Genomic DNA, 21,376 nt, shown 5'->3' on the forward strand with positions numbered 1-21,376 from the left:
GTTGTGGGGAGCTGACATTTTTTCTTTCAGCTCCGAGATGTCAGGGGAAGGTAGATGGGCTCCTAAGAGAGGGGCTAGAGGCTTTGAAGGAGCAAAAGAGGAGTGTGGCCCAGCCTGGGGGAGCTGGGACGACAGCACTGGGATAACAGAGGGCTGAGAGAAGCCCTTGCACCCCCTCTTCCCACCTCCCTGGAGGTAGCAGGAATCCTGACAGGGGAGGAGGGCTACGGGGCTGCCTGAGTACTAATCATAAAGCACTATGCTCTTGGAGCCCCATGAAGGCCCAGTGGCCAAGTGAGCCTGGGACGGCATGGGCGCCACCACTGGAGCTGCCTCCCGGAAACGGACCACACACACACTGGGTTGGTCATCAGCGTCCGCGTGGCCATGTGAGAATCTAGGTGCCTCCTCAGAGTTCCAGGACTGTGCCAGGTCAAAATGCATGCCCAAGCACAAATGACCAAGATTATATCTCCTGGCTCTGCCAACCAGGCAGGTGGGAGCTGAGCAAGAGTTGAGTTGATTGAGAAAGATTTAAAAAGTGATGCTTCTCTCTGAGTCTTATAGGTTACACTGATTGTGTGTGTGTGAATATGAGAGAAGGGGGGTGCCCATCATGCATTTAACTCAGCCCTTGCTCTGTGTGTCACTTGGCAGGCACGGGTCAATTACATAAAACGACAGACATATTGACTGAATTTTAGCACAATAGTGCCCTCCAACACGTCCTCTATTTTGAATTGGTTTAGAAACTCTGTGTTAAAGAACTCATATGAGGTAGAGCCAGGATATGAATCCAGGTCTGGCTGACCCCAAAGCCCATTGCTCAGCATTAGAGTGAAGTTAACTTACCAAATAGTGCCTGGAATGGGATTGCAATTGGGGCTCGAATCCCAAACTGAGAGATGCTGCCCCTACTCCTAACAGCGGACTGGAAGGGCGGGTGAAATCCAGCCTCACCTCTACTCTGCATGTCCCTGTGCCAGGCACAGCTAGACTTCATGCAGTGATGACTTCTATGTGCTTTTGGATGTGACCCCTGCCTTGATCATCCATTCCAAGAAGAGCCCTGAATCTTTTCTCTTTGTGCTGCTGCTAAATTCCATCCCCCCAGAATGTCCTTGCACAGATAAGAATCCTATTGCCAAGGGCGATTGCCAAGGAACTGGGAGGCACCCCATCCAGCGAGTAGAGGGGAGCTCCAAAGGGCTACAAAAAGGAAAAGGTTTTCTAAAGCAGGACAAGGACGTCATAAACAGAAAAAGAGTATTTCAGGTGAGGTCACCTTCATCTGGGGACCAAAGGGTCTTCATAGGTGGGATTATCTCATCTTCCTTTTGGGGATAGAGAGGGCACACATGACAGATTACCGTGTTGGTGCTGGCCAGAAAATTCCTGACTGACCGGTTAAGAATACATTTCTGGGGAAGCTTAAAAGTGCGATTAGTTTAGGTCTTAAGCCCCGGTTTGGTGACTTGGCCTAAATAATGGCATTTTGGGGCCTGTGGTTTCCTTTTTAATATTATGATAGCCAGAAGTTTTTCTCCCTCTCCCTCTTGTGCTCTCTCTCTCAAATAAATAAATAAAATCTTAAAGAAAAAGTTTATTTCCAACAAATATTTCTGTAAGTCAAGAATGAAGAATTATTGGGGCGCCTGGGTGGCTCAGTCGTTAAGCGTCTGCCTTCAGCTCAGGTCATGATCCCAGGGTCCTGGGATCGAGCCCCACATCGGGCTCCATGCTCCGCAGGAAGCCTGCTTCTCCCTCTCTCACTCCCATTGCTTGTGTTCCCTCTCTCACTGTGTCTGTCTCTGTCAAATAAATAAATAAAATCTTTAAAAAAAAAAAAAGAATGAAGAATTATTTAAAAGATTCTATGGAAAAAATATTATATTTATAAAAAAATAAAGATTGTGCTGTTGGGTTTTTTTATATGAAAGGAAATTGCGCCCATCTTTGTGCAAGGCTGCATCTGCTGGCTGGTGACCTTAAGCAACTTGGTGTAACCTCTGTGAATGACAGTAACCCCAAGGTGCTCAGAACTGTTGCCCTCCGTTTTGCATCCTGATTCTGATCTGGCTTATTCATGTCCCCCCCGCCCCCGCGCCCGGCTTGTGTCATCTGAGGATGTCCATCTCTCCTCCCCAGACCTGTTTTGCCTGAGTCCCTATGCCCCCTTCTCATGGCAATTAAGTGTTTTGAGATGTCTGAGTGCTGATGTCAACCTGACCTCAGGATAGGGTGAAACCAAGGAGTTAAACTCATGATCACTATTATGATTTATAAGAAAATAATCCTACCAGCTCCAGTCATCAGAAAACAGACGGGGTCTCCCCAGGGCACGCTGCAAGCATCAGCACATTGTTCCCTCATCCTGAAGTTTCTTTTTCTGTTTTCCTTTCTCCAAATAGTGATGGCTTTATGGTATTTTCTGATTTTAAAACAAGAGACACTTTTATTTTTTTAAAGCGTAGAAAGGCACAGAGAGTAAAAATAACCATAATCTCACTATAATCTTCCAGATACAGCATATCCTTCCTTTTTCTAGACCTATGTAGCAGAAGCCTTTTTATAGGATATTATTGGGACAGTCCTTAGTGGGTTAAACAAAAAAGTTAATTGAAATAATGAATGATAATAACCATAAAATCTATACATACTTTAAAGCTTTTATTTTTAACTTAAAATGTATCAATGTTTTAATATAGCTTTTTATGTTGCTATCACTCTGCTGAAAGGAGTTCATCTTTGTCTTTTTTTTTTTTTTTTTTTATAGACACCATAATAGTTTGTCTCCAAATTCCTGTTTGGCTTCTTTGAAGAAGCATTCTGAGAAAAAGAAGAAAAAGAAGGAAGCATTCTGAGAGCAGAATCTTGAATTTTTCCAACACACTCCCCCTCGCCAATCCATTGTAACTACATCATTATGATAGCTGTTGAATTCTTCAAAGCAATTTAGTTTTTTTAAAGGAGTTTTTTTTCTGTTTTCACTCATTTTTTTCAATTTATATAATATTTAACTATGAAATTATACTAACAAGGACATTGGAATAAAGAGGCTAGAGAACCTTTAAACTGATACCTGCTGACCATGTGAGCTGTCTGGTGGGAGCAGAAGTGGGGGATAAAAAGGCACAGCCTTCCATCCAGAACCTTCCATGAATCTGAGCATCATTCCTGGGGGTTTTCAGGTGGAAGGGGAGGGTTAACTCAACTGGGGAGTCAGCTAAGTGGTTGGATACCAATCGGGAGAGATCACAGTGTATACACAAATGAATATAATTTATTTACAAAAGATGAGATCATACTACACATATGGCCTGTTTTTGGTTTATCCTGTTGTTTACTTACATAACAATGAATATAGTCCAACATCATCCCTTTGAATGATTGCATGGTATTTCACTGTATGGATATACTACCTCGCATTATCCCTAAGACTTTTTAGACTTTGTTTTGTTTTTCTTTTTTTTGCACTTGTTTGTATTTTTATATATTTGTTGTATTATTTCCTCAGGATAAATTTCTAATAGTGGAATTGCTGCATCAAATCATATCCAGATTATTAAGGTTTTTGGTACATTTTGCTACCAACTCTCCAGAAAACATGTACCAATTTATACACCTCCAGCAATGTTACCCCCAATTTTCCTATTGGCCCCCAGACTGCTCCCTTCCTCACTTGGCTTCCAGGTGAGCAGTAAGGACTCTCAGGAGAAAAAGGGGTGCAGGGTGAGGTGAGGCTCCCCCACAGAGATACTACTGACCAGTGATACCAACGCAGTCAATCCAGTAGAGACAGGAAATGCTTGGGGAGGGGAGAAATTGGAGTGGGTCTACCCCTTTCTTTTCCTGGAATCTCAGGATAGCATCACATAGCAGAGAGAGCCAAGGATGAGACCCCAAAAGACCTGGAGATGATAGATGGCTCTGCCACTTAAAGGTTGTGTGACCTTTAAGCAAATCATTTAACCTCTCTGAGTCTCAGTTTCTTCATCTGTAAAATGGCATCACCTTCTGTTAGAATAGTTCTCTCTGGGAAACATCCAGGTTGACATGTTGTGGCCTGACTTTCACCAGGGGATTGCTGCCTCAGTGCTGGGAAGCAGCTGACCTTGGACTTTCATGAGTATAACCGGGGTCCTGTTTAGCTCCTAAGAACAAGTCCTTGCTTACTCTCACAGTTAGGGTCTTCATCTTGTATTTGATAACCATGCTGCCCATATTCTCAATTCCTATCAGGCTGGGTCCAGAAACACCTGGAGTCTTGAGTGGAGGGTAAGGAGAATGGGAAGAGAGTTGCCAATGCCTAGGACAATTCCATCATGTGTGTTGATTGTTACCATTATGATGACTGATCTTGAACTTCAGACTGAAGATCCCCCTTCCTAGACCTGCCTGCTCCTGAGCTCCCTGTCTAGGCCCAGATGCTTCTGTTCTGCCTAACTGTACCTCTAGTTTGACAACACCATTTCTTCCAACTAAAGCAGTTTTGTTAAGATAACTAGTCTTGCTAACATGCATTGAGCACTTATTAGATGTCAAGTACTGTACTAAGCAATACACAGAAATATCCTCACTGATGGTCCTAGAAAGTAGGCATTCCCATTTTATATTTTAAAAAACTGGCTCATTGAGGTTTAGCAACTTTCCCAAGGTCACACGGCTAGAATGAAAATGAGCTGGGATTTGAACTAGTCTGTCTGCAACAAAGCCTGGGTTCTTAGACATGGCGAACAAGCCTGAGAGGCAGGGGTTCAACACCCTTCTCATTTTATAGAAGAGCAAGCTGAGGCTCAGAGCTTGTCAAGATCACACAGCTGGTCTGTAGCAGAATGAAGCCTAGAACCAGATCCCAGGGAAAACAGGCCAGCTGGACCTGGCTGACCCAAAGCGGTCACCAAAATGCTTAGAGGTAGTTTTCTGACTCCAAAAGTGGAAAAGAAGAAGAGACACTTTGACATCTTGGTTGGGGATTTAGGGTCTTCACTTAAAAGCTTTTTGGCAAGAGCCTATGAAACATCTATGCAGACAAGAATGAGTTGTCTCTTTCTCCATCTAAGGGAACCTTGAAATGCATACGCAAAGTGACAAAAATCCATATAGAGTTGGGAGAGGGCCCCTTCTGCCATATCAGGGAAGACTCCCTGGAGGGGTGCATTTTTAATAGTCCCTGAAGTGTTGATATAATTTGAACAGAGTTGGTGGTGCTGGATGCCTAGCAAGTGTATAGTCCTGATTGCAGGCTGACACATACCAGACGGCTATTTTGAGCCAAGCAAACACTACTGTAAGATTTATGTGCTTGGTGATGTTATTTTAAAGCTATCCTTACTGAATGCATAGGCTGTGTTTGCTTATGTTGTTTTATTGGATGAAAAAGAATGATCATCTATCCTCACTACCCCTGAACCTGACCTTCATAATCTCCTTGCACTGAAAGCCCTCTACTTTTCTAGGCAAGGCTGTCCTTGACAGTCTCCCCATGAGTTCCTGTTGGGGACATATCTTCTTTGGTCACCTATTTTAAGCATTTATAAGTGCTTTTCCATTCATTATGTCATTTGATCCTTACACTGTCCTTAGAAAGTAGATGTGTAGAGAGTATTCCCGTTTTACTCATGAGGAAACCGAGGGTTTAAGATAGGAGTGGCAAATAGGTTTCAATTCACTTTGACTTTCTGCAACATTATATTGAGGGTTATGAGGTCAAGTCCAGGAGTTTGGCAAAAACTAGTGCTGTGATCAATTAGCAATGTCTGTCCTGGGCCCCGAAAAGGAAGGTGATGGCACCTGTGCTGGTGAGTTAAAGGACTCAGATTTCCTGGGGTACCTGGGTGGTTCAGTTGGTTAAGTGTCCGAATCTTGATTTCAGCTCAGGTCATGATCTCAAGGCTGTGAGATTGATTGGGCATGGAGCCTGCTTAAGATTCTCTCTCTCCCTCTCCCTCTGCCCCTTTTCTAACCCCGGTGTGTGCGAGCATGCCCTTGCGCCCTCTCTCTCTCCCTCTCTAAAAAACAAAAACAAAACAAAAAAACAACCCCCAAAACAAACCAAAGAAACAAACTCAGGTTTCCTGATTCCCAGCCCCAAGTTCTTTCCCTGTTGTATGTTCCTCAGAGAGGGCTTGTGGAAGGAGATGCAGGTATCCAGACACAGGTAGGAAATGGTACAGAGTAAATGCTCAGTTGGTAGGCTGAAATGGCCCTCCAAAAGGTATCCATGTCCTAATCCCTAGAACCTGTGAATGTTACCTTATATGGCAAAACAGAAATGGGGGAGTGGTCTTTTTTAGATGTGATTAAGTTAAGGATTTTGAGGTGGGGGGATTATTCTGCATTATCCAAGTGGGTCCTAAATGCAATCATGTGTGTACTTATAAGAGGGAGGCAGAGACAGATTTCACACACCAAGGAGAGGGTGATGTGAAGATAGAGCTTAGAGAGATTTAGAGATGTGTCCGCAAGCCAAGGAACACTGACAGCCACCAGCAGTTGGAGGCAACAAGGAATGGACTTTTCCCTAGAGGCTCTGGAGGGCATGCAACCCTGACAAAACTTGATTTGGGCCCAGTGACATTGATTTCAAATCTCTGGCCTCTAGAACTGTTGGGAGAATACATTTCTGTTGTTTTAAGCCACCAAGTTTGTGTTGATTTGTTATAGCAGCACCAGGAGACTAATATACTCAGTGAGTATGAATTTTCCCTCTCTTCGAAGTCTTTCTGAGCTCTGGAAAACACACGTGCACATGTATTATCTAATAAATAACATGTATTTCCATATATATTTCATTGCCGGGAAAAAAGACCTCCATTATGAGTAAATATGTTCAAGGCAGAATCTAATGCCCATTAGGACCATGCTTAGATGTTTCTTGCACAAGGATGTTTACTCTACATGTATACTAATTAAGAAGTAATCAGTCTGCTCCATTTCCTACCAGAACAGTTATTTGTCTGATGTTTTTTCAATCCATCTGAGAGAGCCCATGGAGGGGAGAATAGCATCCTGAACAAATGTGAGCCTTTGTTCCAAGGGAAAGGTATGCATCTATCTTCTGGGGGTGTTTTTGGTTTGTTTGTTTGGAAGGTATTAGGGGCTGCAGTTTTTCCTCCTTTGTGAAGAAGCTGGTAAAGAAGCCGAAGTTCAGCCTGCCATAAAATTAGTACACAGGCAGACTCAGTATCCAAGGCCAGCAAACTGGAAGCGATAAATCATGTCATCTTGGCGCCTTGCCCATGGAGCCTAAATTAAAAAAAAAAAAATCCACTGTGAGAAATGAAATTCTTAATAATGAAATCTCATTCATGGATGGATGTGAGTTGGGGAGGTTATAAAATATGACTTGGGAGAGGTTTGGAATGTTAATATCTGAAGATTCAGAAGATGGCTGTCATAGATTATCGTGATGCAAATATTAAAATGTGAGTCACCCACCGTGCCACCTTTTTTTTTTTTTTTAATATTCTACACACACTGCACTCAGGAGAAAACACCTGCCACCAGAAGACACGGAAGAGCCATCAGGAAAATCATTTTCAAAAGAGCTTCAGGGAAGATTTTCACCAGGCTGGACATCCTGGGGGCTGGGCAGGAGTTCTGGGTGCTCTCCTGGGCTGAACGTATTTAATCGAGCCCCCCACCACCCCATTTCACAGATGAGGAGCCTGAGGCTTAGAGAACCCAGGTTCAGTGGTCTGCAGTGAGTTAATGTGTGGTAGAAACCATCCTCCTAGGCTTAAGCCCCTCCCTAGTGACCATACTGTCTCCCAGGGCACACACTCTGCTTGCCTTGTGAAAGCCAAGGTGGACCTCAGCTCCAGCCTTCCTCATACACCTATGGAATTGGGTGAATCTAGAACAAGCATTTATTGGGTACGATGAAGAAACTGGCCACTTTATATGTGATTGAGTAAGAAAAAATACTGTTTCGAGTGCGCTGATCTGGTTCATTAAGGACCTGCCCCAGTTACCCTTGGGAAACAAGGTTCAAATAGTGTGGGGATACCAGAACAGCTGGGAATGAACAGGACTTCAGTAGCCCTTTAGTGGAACCAAATCTTCTCCTGCCTAACGTAACCTCAAGTCAGTGCTGTCTTTATATACAGAAACCCTAAAGGAACCCCACTTGAGCTGCCCTCCTGGAGAGATCAGGGAAGCTTCTAGAAGTGTTATTTACCTGGTAGTGGCAAAGGGTAGAGAAATGGAGGGTGTGAGTAGGGAAACAAGGTTGAGTAGAGATTTTTATTGTCTTGGCTAGCTCTCTGGTATATATAGGAGGTAAAGTTCAAAGAAGGCAAGCACCTTTTTTTTTTTTTTAAGATTTTATTTATTTATTTGAGAGAGAGAGAGAGAGAACACAAGGGGGGAAGGGGCAGAGGGAGAGGGAGAAGCAGACTCCCTGCTGAGCAGGGAGCCCAATGCAGGGCTCAATCCCAGGACCCTTCCCAGGACCCTGAGATCACAGCCTGAGCAGAAGGCAGACAACCAACTGAGCCACCCAAGTGCCCCACCTTTTTTTTTTTTTCTTTTTAAGATCACACAGTGAGTTAGCCAAGCTGGAACATGAAACCAGACCTTCTAAGTCCTTAAGCCAAGCCCTATGTCCCACAAAACTCAAAGGTAGTTTTCTAATTAGAGAAATCCCTTTTAGTTTGTCAATGGACAATGGAGGAATAGTATACTATTCTTCCCAGGAGTCCCTGTTACCCTCTGGAATTAAAATACCATGACCTTAACAAATAGAGAAAAGAAATTCCCAAGAGTTGAAGTATGTGTATAACTTGCACACACAACCTTCTCTGAAGGGTTACCTGGGAACTGACTGCTGCAGGTGTACAAAGCCCAACTCCTTTGCCTCGAGGCAGGGCAAATTCTGTGGTGCAATTAACACTCCAGAGCTCCCCATGGCATTGGGCTGAGACCACATCCTTGCTCTGCTTCTCCTCCTCTCCTTTGCCATAATAATCAGAGTTCTTCAGAGAAACAAAACCGAGAGAGAGAGAGAGAAAGAGAGATTTTAAGGAATTAGCTTGTGATTGTTTGGGCTGGTACTCTGAAATCCATAGTGCAAGTCAGCAGGATGGAGATTCAGGTAAGAGTTGAGGTTGCAGTCTTGTGTCTAAGGATCAGAATTTCTATGTTTCAGTCTGGAGGCAGAATTCCTTCTTCTTCAGGAAAACTCAGTCTTTGCTCTTGAGGCCTTCCACTGATTGGATGAGGCCCACCCACACACTATACAGGATCATCTGCTTTACCTAAAGTCAACTGTCATAAGTGTTAATCACATCTAAACATATACCTTTATAGAAACATCTAGACTAGTGTTGGACCAAACAACTGGTCACCATAGTCTAGCCAAGGGGACACATAAAATTAAGCATCACATCCCCTCACCTTAAAAGGTATTCCTGAGAGCACACCCTTAATACATCACTTTTATATTAATCTTCATCTCAAACTCAGCTTCTAAGGAACCTGCACTAAGACCCACTGATGCTTTGTGTCCTGCTGCACTCCCTTGTTTGTCTTCGGCTTGCTTTTGTATTGTCTACCCTCCCCCCACCAGAAGTAAGTTCCTGGAGAGTGGGGTGTTTTCTGTCTTGCTTACTGCTATAACCCCAGTCCCTAGAACAAGACCTAGCACAGAGCACCTTGGCAGGTGTTTTGCCTGGTTGCTCTCAGCCTCCATTTCTACTCTGCTTTGTTCTGCTGTGTATTCCAGGGAGGCTTGGACCCTATAACTGCATTTTCTGGACTTTCTCGCCAAGAGGCTTTCAGATAGACTCCATCAATCAGGCAATGGTGGGAGATTAGCAGAAAGGAGGAGACCAGGGAGGCTCTTTTCCAGCTTTGGACTTGGGTTAGCGTCTCCCCAGCAGGCACAGAGGGCAACAGGGTGTTCTTGGCACTTCAAGCTCCTGCCTGTGAAGCTTCTTCCTCAGAGCCCAAGTAGCTCTCCAACATGGTCCTCGCACCAGCCAGCAGTGTAGCCCCATCATGGTCTCAGTTCTGGCCCCCTTTGGGAAACCTCTATGGCTCAGAGCACCAGGTCAGCCCCCCCTCCTCCCAGGTTCTGGACTCTGATAACACCACCTCTACCCTGCTGTCCTCCCATTCTTAGGGACAGCAGCTTCTTCCTGCGGCACTAAGATCTGGGTTAACTCAAAGTCCCCCCCCACCTTTTTTTTTTTTTTTTTATGCTTCCTCAGCCCTTCCAACACTATATAGCCACTTTCCTATATTAAATTCCCTCTGTTTAAAATATCCAGAGAGGTATATGTCTCATGACTGGATCCTCTCAACTCTGATAATTTGGTCCTCAATACAATTTGGATGAATAAATTGTATTGCCATGCTAATGCTCTTAGAGTTCATAATTCTAAAGAAAGAACCATCTTTTCCAGCATCCAAAGATCAAATTACATGGAAGGACCCTGGTTGGCCCTGGTTGGGGCCTCCGTGCCTTGGACCAATCTCTCTGGACAAAGGACTGGAGCACCCTGATTGGTCAGGCCTGGCTCACAGACTCAGCCCCATAGCTCACAGCAGGTAGGGCACTGACATGGACTGTCCCATCTGAACCACTTGGACTGAGGGAGAAGGGCTTCCCCAATGAAAGAGGGAGCTGGGCAGAAAAGAACTCCAACATTTCCCCGCCATGATAACTTTACAATCTTCAGGGGGAAATAGACAAATTGACAAATGATTATCATACGATGAGGTGAAGCACCAGTGTTCTAGGAGTACAAGGGAGTATTTACTCTACAAAACACATTCACATATGCGATATAATCTGTTTCTGATGATGCCAGCCACTACGAAGTAAGCATTTTCATCTTCATGAATGAACGAATCTTCGGAATCTTCTTTGGCCTCTCGTGACTGGTCTGTTCTTTCCTTTTTGACTCAAAGCCTCATCTGCTCAGCTCCTTTGGCCCAGGTCACATCAGCCTTTGTTTTCTTTCTACTTCTGAATATCTCAGCTCCATTCCTTTTTGTTGTAAAATCCTCCTAAAGGAGGAGTGATTACAAGCAAGTTTTCCCTGGTCCCATCACACCCATGGCACGTACAAAGCACCCACCATGAGGCAGAGGCCATACTAGATGTTTTGCCCACATTCTCTCCTTTATTCTTCTTTACAACCTTACAAAATAGCACTAGTGTCCCAGAAAGATTGTGTGACTTGGCCCAGGTATGTAGCTACCTTGTAATAAGATATAAAGCTACCTCAGTCTGGCTCCCGCAACAGCAGCATTTCCCCTACGCTGTCTTTACACCAATGGAGGAATGGTTGGAAGAACTGGGGATGTGTAACCAGCAGGACAGCACACACAGGGGTGTCATTAATCATCCAAATATCTAATGGGCTATGAAGTAGAAGAGAGAATTCATTGGAATTTTTGTGGCCCCCAAGAGCCAGAAACGGTGCCAACTATGTAAGTTAGAGTGAGATAAAGGTCTGCTCAATATAACCTAAATGGTAGAAGGTAACATGGGTATTCAAGGAGATAGTGATGGGGCAGGTTTTGAGAGATGTGGAAGAGTGAGAAAATCCTGACTCAGGGAGCAGATTGGGTGGAGGGTTTTTAAAAGTCCTACGACCATGAAACCACTCCTTGCTTTCTGCTCAACCCATTTCCTGAAGTTACAATTCTCACAAGGCTCCCCCAAGAATCTGGGTTAGCTCCAGATGGTAAATTGATGAAAAAAAAACCAAGTAACTCAAAATGACACACTGGTTGTTTAAAAAACAAACAAACCACAAAACCACGTATTGATAATATAGACACACCATCGGGATGTTTTGCAAATTTTCATGCAACTTTAAGCATTTTAGTCTGCCTGAGACTTCTCCAGACTTTTTAGTTTCATTTTATCATTTAAAACTTACTCCATGCTTATCCAGTTAAGACTAGACTGCTTGTTTGCAAAAACTTTACTGATTTTAATACTCTGCCTCAGACTCTACATGAATTGCCTGAGAAAAGGACCCAATGGGGCTGAAGACGGTGGGGAGGGGACTGACGAGAGTGGGAGGTCTCTAGTCTGTGCCTCGTCTGGGAGGCATCACAGCATGCTTCCTTCTGTGTCCCTCTGCCCCTGGGTCCATTACCCCGGCTCTGCACCAAAGTAATGATGTGGTACTGTTTCTCCCTTCCTGAGGCAGGAGTTCGGCTTGTCCTTCACCACAAGGAGAATCACCTGTAAGTGTCCACACTCCCATGTTTGAGACTGGAATCAAACTAACTTGGTCTTGGAGCTCAGGACTCCCTTCTTTCTTGTCTGTGGCATATGACAAGCTCTGCAGATATTTCCACAGAACATACTTCTAAGTGCTGCTCAGGTGTGCTGTGGCCAAGTTCCATTTGCAGGTGAGGAAAGCTATAGACGTTCCATGTCTCACCAGAGGCTACGCAACCAATAACCGGTCACTTGAAAGCTGGCCCTCCTGACTGCTGGCCTGGTTCCTTGCCCTGCGCCACACAGCTTCTTCACAGGCTGCTCTGGGGCATGGGTGATGGAGGAGGAACCTGGGCTAGGCAAAGGCTGGGCTCTTGCTTCAGGATTGCTGTGGGTCTGTGACCCAGCTCTAATCACAGCTGGAGGCCTGGCCTCTGGTGTCCTTTATTCAAGTGACCTGTCTTGATTCTCCTTTCTGATCCGTCCCCTCTCCCCACCTTGGGTATATTCCAGCCTTGAGAGCTCTTCCTGGTCAGTGACGAGCAGGTAGCAGGTGCCGGGCCTGTACGATCTTGTAGAGTCAGGGCTGGAGTCAATGTCACGTATAAGCAGAGGTTGTGGGAAAGCAGCTTGTGAGTACAGAGTACGCAGAGGGCCCCACTCTATGGTGAGAGCAGGACAGATGTCCAGAGGCACAGAGACAAGAGAGAGAAACTAGTGACCATGGCGACCTTGGTTCTTGAGGGCGCCTCATTGTTCCACTCCAGTTCCACAAGGGACTTTACCACAGGCAATAGGGAGCCAAAGAGGGTTCAAGGGGATGGCAGAATTTCATGTAATCATTTTATACCATGTTCTGCCTCTCCTGCCATCTCACCTACTGCGCTTGCTGATAAACCATACTCCAGAGGTCAGATTCATCGGGAACTCCGTGGCTTTGGGAATGACTTCAGTGCCTTCAGCTTGGGAAATTCAGATTTTGCCTGGATTCACCATCTCTCCAAAGCACAGGGTGGAATTCTTTCATTTAGAAACTGAGATGACAGTTAACCAATTAGGCCTTCCCTCGTCCCTTCTATATTCTTGAACAACTTGCACCACAAGCCAGCTTGGCCGGTTACCATGGACACCACTGTCGCTAGAATTGCGCCCGCGGGGCAGCAGCTAATAGCAAATTTAACCAGTTTCTTGTCTTCTAGGGAAGGCAGAGCTGGTGGGAATGCAGCTCTTCTCATCACCGTAAATAGTTTAGTGTGTAGGGCAGGGTGGTGATGGAAAGAGAAGAATAATTACTCCTTCAAAATGTCACAAACTAATGTTCTTGTTGAAACAAGGAATAAATTCTGACCAGTGGAACTGTGGTCATTATATTTGCTATGAAGTCACGAATATTTCAGAGTTGGATCATAATCAGTGTTAAGGCTGAGTTTACCCTAAGATCTCAGCTTTTCTCAGGTGTCTGAGTATCTAGTAATGATCAACATTTACAGAGCACTTATTGTATGTACGTTACACACATTCTTTCATTTAATTCAGACAACTACTCTATGAAGTAGGTTCTCTTACTATTCCCATTTTATAGATGAGAGCATGTAGGCTCAAAGTGGTAAGGTCTCTTGCTAAGAGCACACAAAAAATGAGCCTCCAAAACTCATGTCCCACCTTGATTCCTCCAGGTAGGTGGGAAGTTTGAAACTACTTTTGAAAAAATACCCGTATGAAGTTTTGAAAGTTCCTGAACCTGTAGATAGTTCCTAGGCCCCGAACTTATTTCTCCTCAGTGACCGTACTGCCAAGGTCACAGCCTTGTCACACGGGAGATAGCCCTGCGCCTGTCACCCAAAGCTCTGGGCCTGGGCTCTTCCACAGTCTCTAGCCTGACACCCTGGGGCAATTGCCAAAGCTTCCCGAATCACAGTCTGTAAAGTGGAGTGTTAATCCCCACTCTGCTCACTTCACAGGGGTGTTATGAGGCTCAATCTATGTAAAAGCAGAAGTGTTTTGCAAACTGTATAAAGCCATAGATGGGATTCTTCGACTCAAGTCAACATTTTCTGAACACTTAGCTTGGGTTGGGACATGTGCTAGGTGCGGGGGATGTAAATACAAATGATAATGTAAAATACCACAGTATTGAGCCGAGTTCCCACGGGCCAGGTACCGTGCTATGCATTGGGAACGCGGCTATGTCTGAATCAGGGCCAGGTTCTCTGCTCACAGAACTGCTCATGGTGTGCAGAGAAGATAGATGTTCAAAACATGAATTCAATAATGTTCCATGGGTGCTGTTAGGAGAACTATAGGTGCTATGGGAGCATTTAACAGGGAGTCCTAACCTGATGTAGGAGTCCAGCCTCCCTGAGGAAGTGATGTTTAAGTGTCATCTAGGAGCACAGAGACTAAGGGGGGAGTGGGTATATAAAGCAATAAATACGGAGCTATGATAGATGGATAGAGAAGGTAGAGAGGCGAGTCTTGCCACACCTGTATTAAAGTCAAGGTGGATTTATTACCCAATCCTGAGTGTTGCTGTCACAGTTTGGAAACATCCAGAAAAATTTCCATAGGAATATATATTTAAATATGTGACTGTAAGTAGGTGACTAAGACTCAAAATAGCAACCAACAAAAAAATTGTAGGAATACTTCCTGCTTTACCTTCTCTCTCTCTCTCTCTCATACACACACACATACGCACATCTGGTTGATCTGGCAAGTAAAATGTAAGGTGTACACCATGGTCTCCTAACCCAGACCATATTGACTTAGAGTATCTCATTACCAGATCTTGACAATTTATATAGATTTATATATAAAATAAAGGGAAAAAGTCACTTTCACTTTTTCACTGTGAAGCTCTTCATGCATTGAAGACAAGAGACCATGCAAGACTTCTAAGAAATCCCTGCCCCATCCTGCAACTTCCAGCCCTGAGAATCTGTGAGGCTGGTTATAGTTAGAAAGTGAGGCACTTTGAGGATTGGTGAGATAGCCTTGGAGTAGGGCCAGAAGAGTTGCCTTAATCTTATCTTCTCTATTAACTTGTAGGATGGTCCTGGAGAAGTCATTTCCCTCCCCAAGCCTCAGTTTCCCCATCTATAAACAGAGGAAGTTGAGAAAGTCCTTTTGACCTAGTTTTATGAATTTATGAAAAGGACTCTTAATCTCCCCAGGCTAATGTGGGTCCCTGTGTTGTAATTCCTTGTTAGCACTTATCCTTGTTTTTACTTTTTCTCTTTAAAAAAAAAATCTATTTATCTATCTCTATCAGTGTTTGCCCTCTCCCCAAAGACTTGACCTTCGGGAGAGCAGAGACTCTGCTGTTTGCCACTGTACTCAGGTGTTTTAGCCTGTACCTGGCACAAAGTAGGAGCTCAATAAACATTTGTTGCCCGAATGTTCCCAGGGAGCACTCATCCCCACCCAGCCCTGCTGGCTTGACATCAGTGAGCACTGGGGTTTTCTAACAGGTGTCTGTGAAAAGCTCTGTGCTGACAGATGTGTGGAACTTTGTGACATTCCAAAGGATCATGACAGTGCCTTTGAAATAATTACAAACCCAAGCCCCTGTTCCAAAAAACACTCCTGTCCTTCATAAGGCCATGGAAGAAATGAGACCAGAGTCAAAAGTTCATTCCGAATGAAGTCAGTTGCCACCCATCGTGTGACAGTTGGGATTAGCAAACCCTAATGTGAAATTTTTCTTCAAAGCCAAGAGTTGTCAAACATTGTGAAATCAGCACTTATCGTGATTTATGGAACTGAACCCCTTTGATTTCCTTTTGTAAACCATGACTTTCACTGTATTCATTCATTTGCTCATTTGTTTGGACAGTACTTCTTTTTAGGCTCTACCGTGTACCAGACCTTGAGCAGAGCATGGTGAAGGGCATAAAGATGGCTGTGTGCCAGGAGTCCTTGGCCAAACAGAGGGAAGAGCATCCACCTAAGAACTGCAAGGCTGATCTAAGAGGTCAGTATCTGTGAGCCCATTTGATTAAAGTCTGTCTCTTGCTACTAAACACTAAGCCCCAGGAAACCCGGGACTAATTTTTTTTCTTTGTCTTGCTGAATATTGAATGGTGCTTGGTACCTAGTAGGAACTCAATATATAGTTGCAGAATGAGGGCAGTAATGTTCTCTAAAAGAGATCCAAAAAGTGCTATGGGGATTGGAGAGGTAGAGCTTAGGTTCAGGAGAAATTACCTGATCAAAACTGAGAGGGACCATTGAGGTTAGTGCTTCCTGTAGCCAGTCTCAGCCCCATTTTACAAATGAGCAAAGTGTCACAGAGAGAGAAAGTGATTTGCCCAGGGTCACACAGTTGTCCTCCCCCCTATTCATGTGTTGAAGTTTTAACACCCAGTAGCTCAGAATGTGACAGTATTTGCAAGTAAGGTCTTTAAAGAGGCAAGTAAATTAAAATGCAGTCATATGGGTGGGCCTTAATCTATCTGACTAGTGTCCTTATAAGAAGAGGGGATTAGAACACAGATACATACAGAGGGGGCACCTTGTAAAGACACAGGAAGAAGATGCTTATCTACCAGCCGAGGAGAGAGGCCTCAGAAGAAACAGCCTGGTAGTATAACACCGTGATCTTGGACTTCTGGCTTCTGGAACTGTGAGAAAGTAAACTTCTGTGGCTTAAGCCCCCCAGTGTGTGGTACTTTGGTACAGCAGGCCCTAAGGGAACTGATACCCACAGTACGTGATGGCAGAGTCAGGATGAGACGCCAGGTCTGCTTTCTTCTCTATGAAGCCTTGCCTAATGTCTCATCCTGGCCCTTCCAAATTAAATGCTCACGGCTCTGGCTCTCCCAGGAAGTTGCTTACACTTCTATTTGTCCTTCCGTGTATCATAGAAGTTGATGACACACCTATCCATCTGTCCATCCTCTCAACAAAATTATACTTACCACTGTCCATGTCCCAGTGCTATGCTGGGCACTGAGAGTTCAGAGATGGATGCCTGGGCACCCACTTTTGCCCTAACCAACCGTGTTTTAGCTCTTGTTACCACATCCTTCTTACTCCTTCAAAGAATTAAGGCTCTAGTTTAGGCTGGGGAAAGGTAGGTGAAAGAGAGATACGTGATAGCTCTCTGCAAAATCCCAAGGGACACTACTCTGTGCAGGAGATATTACCAGAAGACAGACGTAGTTCCAGAGAACAGAATGGTTCATTGGGGCACGTTACAGGAGATAACAGGAGGATGTTCCAAGAGAGCAAGGTTTTTGTCCTTTTTGCTTATGGCCTCGAAGAGGTTGGGCTTCTGGGGCAACTCAGGGCTGCTGTGCCCAACAGGCAGGGTGCTATGATAATAATGATAATGATAATAATAATAATAATAATAGAGTTTAAAAAATTTTTACAATTATATTGTATTATGGTATTTATTATGGGAAAACCCAGCACTTTGTTGGATTTCTAGACACTTATTTTATGATTAAAACTATTTTTATAGAATAAGGGAGTCATAATGTTTTCCATTCCTTTCCAGTTTAGCTTTTAAAGGTGTTAATCTGGTTCCGTTTGGCAACAGATACATTAAGGAATAATTACAAAGGTGGTGTTAAGTGCTGGGCTAGAAAACGCCAGTGTTTTCTGGGGTCTGAGGTAGGAGAGCCCCATTGTCCCACTGGAGCTACTCAAGGGCAGGAACCTGAACAGTTTAGATGCCAGTTCCTTCAGTCCACAAAAGGGCGTGGAGAATGCAAGTGGGGGGCTCTTGCCCAATCTTTCCCTAGCCTGAGCAGTAAAACTCACTTATTTTCTGTTTTGTATGAAGAAAACAGAGGTCCAGATGATGGCAGTGGCTCACTCAAGATCACAAAAGTGGGGAGTGGCGAATGTTTTAATAGTTAACATTTATTGACTCCTTACTATATGTCAAACGCTGACTGAGGAGCTTTGCACGTTTTCCCTCATTTAATTCTCCTGACAATCTGTGAAGTAAGTACCCTTGTTTTTCCCCATTTCACAGATCAGGAAATGAAGTAAAATAAGAGACTTTCACAAGGTTAACTCGCTATCGAGTAGCCAAGTCTGCATTTGCTCTCTGTAGGTGGTGGGGTGACTTTGGAATAACAGCCTGATCCTGGACCTGTGTGGGGGGCACGTTGAGGCGTGAAGGGCCGGTGGACGCCCACCCCGGCGAGCACTGCGCGGTCTTGGCCTGGGGCTGGAAGCACACGGCGGGGGCGGGCCAGGGGCGGGGCCTCCGACTCGCGGGTCCCCAGAAGCTTCAGCGGAAAGTCCCGCCCCCAGCCTGGGAGCGCCGGGATTGGCTCTCCCGAGGGCGATTGGCGGCACTGGGCGCGACGGGGGCCGCGGCGGAGGCGGGGCCGCAAGCAGGAAGTGGGAGTAAAGGCGGTTCGAGGCGAGCTGGCCAGCGGGTTGTCGCGGCCACTTTGCAGTGTCGTGGCCGCCAGTGGCGAGATGGAGGGGCCGGGGCTGGGCTCGCAGGTGAGTGCGGCCGGGTGCTGGCCGTTTTGGGGCGGGGAGAGCGGCGGCGGCCGTGGGGAGGAGGAGGGCGTAGGTGTGAGGCGGCTCCCGAGAGGGGCCTCCGGGGGCGGAGGGGCCTGGGCTGGGGAGGAGGAAGCATGGAGACTCCGAGAATGATGCTGGGAATTCTCTCCGAGACGACCGGAAAGAAAGGGCGAGGACGTACGGGTGAGTGCCTTACGGGCCCTCCATCCTCCACGGTGGCCCAGGGCGCCCCCTGGGGCCGGTACCTCGGTGCCCAGTAGAGACGGCTGAGGGCCTGGGAAGGGAGTGTGGCCGCTCCTGGGAGAGGTGTCAGGTGACACACCTGAGTTGGACCAGCCTGTCTTGACCTTGGCCTGGAATCCATGCAGTTCTCTTGATTTCTTTTTTCGGTGGAGTTGCCTGGACATCTCCCTTCGCCCCACCCAGCCCTATTCTGGTTCTTGTTCCCACATCTTGCGTACTCCAAAGAACTGAGGCTGTTAGTTTAGGCTGGGGAAAAGGTGGGTGGAAAGAGGTACGTGATAGCTCTCTGCAGAACCCCAAAAGACGCTATTCTGTGGAGGAGATACTACCAGAAGCCAGATGTAGTTCCAGAGAACAGAACGGGCCAGTGGGGGACGTTACAGGAGATAACAGGAGGACGTTCCGAGAGAAAAAGATTTTTGTCTTTTTTGCTTATGGCCCTTTTCCAGTTCCTAGAGTGCTGACAGGCATATTGTGGCTGTTCACTTAATATTTGTTGAATAAATGAAGAATATCCAGATTCTGCCAACATGTAGTGAGTGCTTAGCTTATGCCAGATGCTTTTATATGCATTATTTTATTATGGAATTGAAGCGTCCTTGAGATGATATGATCTCCTTTTTACTAATGGGAAAACTGAAGCTGTCTCCAGTTGGAGTCAGTTAGGTAGATTTTCTGTCCTTAATGGGATCCAAGCAGTTTGAGATGACTGGGTGAGTTAGCTTCTAAAAAAAAAAGTCTTTCCATTCCTTAGAGTGTTTCTCATGCTCCCCCATTCCTGTCCTTCTTTCAACAGTCTGATGTAGGTTTAAGAGAAAGAATAAAACGTGGAGAATTTAAGTTGTTCTTATCATATTAGGTATTCTAGCACTTCGACAGAAAAAAAAATTGCCAGCTGACTGGATTTTACAAAAGGGTGTAGAATCTTCACATGGAAACTATGTCTCCTTCTTTTTCTCTGAGTATCTCAAGGAAAAGTTGATAGGAGTAACTATCATATCTTGATTGCTGCCACTCATTTACAAAAGCCTTCAAGTACTTCAAGTCCACTCCCTCGTGCTGAAGGGAAGATATCCCTGCCCCAATTTCATGACAGATGGAGGAAGAGAATGATTCACAGGTTGAAATTAATGGGGCAAGGTAGAGTAGTCATTGTTCATAATAATTGTTGTTGTTAATAATATAATAATAATAATAATTGTTTTTCAGTAATAAAGAGTTCACCTCTATATGGTGCTCTTCAGTTGGCAAAATATTTCCCCATTCTTGATCACTGTGACCCTATGAGGTGGGGAGAGATTGTTGTTCTAGTCATTTGTTAAAAGTCAAATAGCTAGCTGCTAAGTGGTCGAGCCAAGACTTCATTCATTCTGCTAGGTGTTAGGCACTGTTACAGGTGCTGGAGATAAATCAGTGAATATAACAGATAAAAACATTCCTGCTCTGGTTGAATTTGGTTCTTCTGATTCCAATTTCAGTGTTGTTGGGTTTTGCTGGAATTTGCTTATGTCATCTGGCCCCTTGTTTCCTCTGTGACCTCATTTTTTTTTTTACTACTCTCTTGCTTGCTTAATCAACCCCAGCCACACAGGCCTTAAGACCTTTGTACTTACTCTTTACTCTGTCTGGAGTACTCTTTCCTCAAATACCCGCATGGCTTATTCCCCCACCGCTTTAAGGTTTTGACGCAAATGTCACCTCAGTGCGGCAACCTCTCCTCCTCAGTATCACTACCAGCAACATTCCCTAGTCTCTTTTCTTCTTTTATATTTCTCCTCAGCAGTTAATACCATTTAACATACTTCTTTAAAGGTTTTGTTTGTTGTCTCTTACCTTCCACTGAATATAAGTTTTATGAGGGCGGTGATTTTTTTTTTTATCAGTTGTGTTGACTGCTGTGTGCCTAGCATCTAGAACAGTGCCTAGCACTGGTGGGTACTCTGTGAACAATTGTCCAGTGAATGAACTTGGAAACGGAACTCTGGCACTTCTGTTAATGTCATGAGAAATTTTAATGGTTATCTATCCTGGCACGATAGTGACCCTCATAAGAGTTTGAATATGATTTTTTAGATCTTGAGTTTCTCTTTAATTAATGCCCACTGTAACTTTAACAGTACTTATTTACTATTTAGAAAAAATAGTATGATTCACGATATCTCTGTGTGAAAAATATTATATGATCCCTTATCTCTTAAAATTGTTCTAGTTGTCTTTTCTTTCTTTCTTTTTTTTTTTTTTTTTTTAAAGATTTTATTTATTTATTTGAGAGAGAGAATGAGAGACAGAGAGCACGAGAGGGAAGAGAGTCAGAGGGAGAAGCAGACCCCCCACTGAGCAGGGAGCCCGATATGGGACTCGATCCCAGGACTCCAGGATCATAACCTGAGCTGAAGGCAGTCGCTTAACCAACTGAGCCACCCAGGCGCCCATCTTTCTTTCTTTTTTTAAGTG

At 44.7% G+C, this 21,376-nt stretch overlaps 1 protein-coding gene across 4 annotated transcripts in view; it reads left to right on the forward strand.

Moving 5' to 3' along the window:
- Positions 1-18,559: 18,559 nt before the first annotated feature.
- The window catches only part of ZDHHC13 (zinc finger DHHC-type palmitoyltransferase 13), a 116,046-nt gene continuing 113,229 nt past the window's right edge, over positions 18,560-21,376 (forward strand). For all 4 annotated transcript variants that reach the window (XM_032414162.1, XM_032414161.1, XM_032414160.1 and 1 more), the window contains exon 1: positions 18,560-18,655. In XM_032414162.1, the coding sequence (XP_032270053.1) occupies positions 18,629-18,655 (27 nt within the window). In that variant the 5' untranslated portion in view covers positions 18,560-18,628. The remainder of the gene's footprint in view (positions 18,656-21,376) is intronic.

The sequence above is a fragment of the Phoca vitulina genome, unplaced genomic scaffold, assembly GCF_004348235.1.
Source record: "Phoca vitulina isolate PV1807 unplaced genomic scaffold, GSC_HSeal_1.0 scaffold16, whole genome shotgun sequence".
Taxonomy (NCBI): Eukaryota; Metazoa; Chordata; class Mammalia; order Carnivora; family Phocidae; genus Phoca; species Phoca vitulina.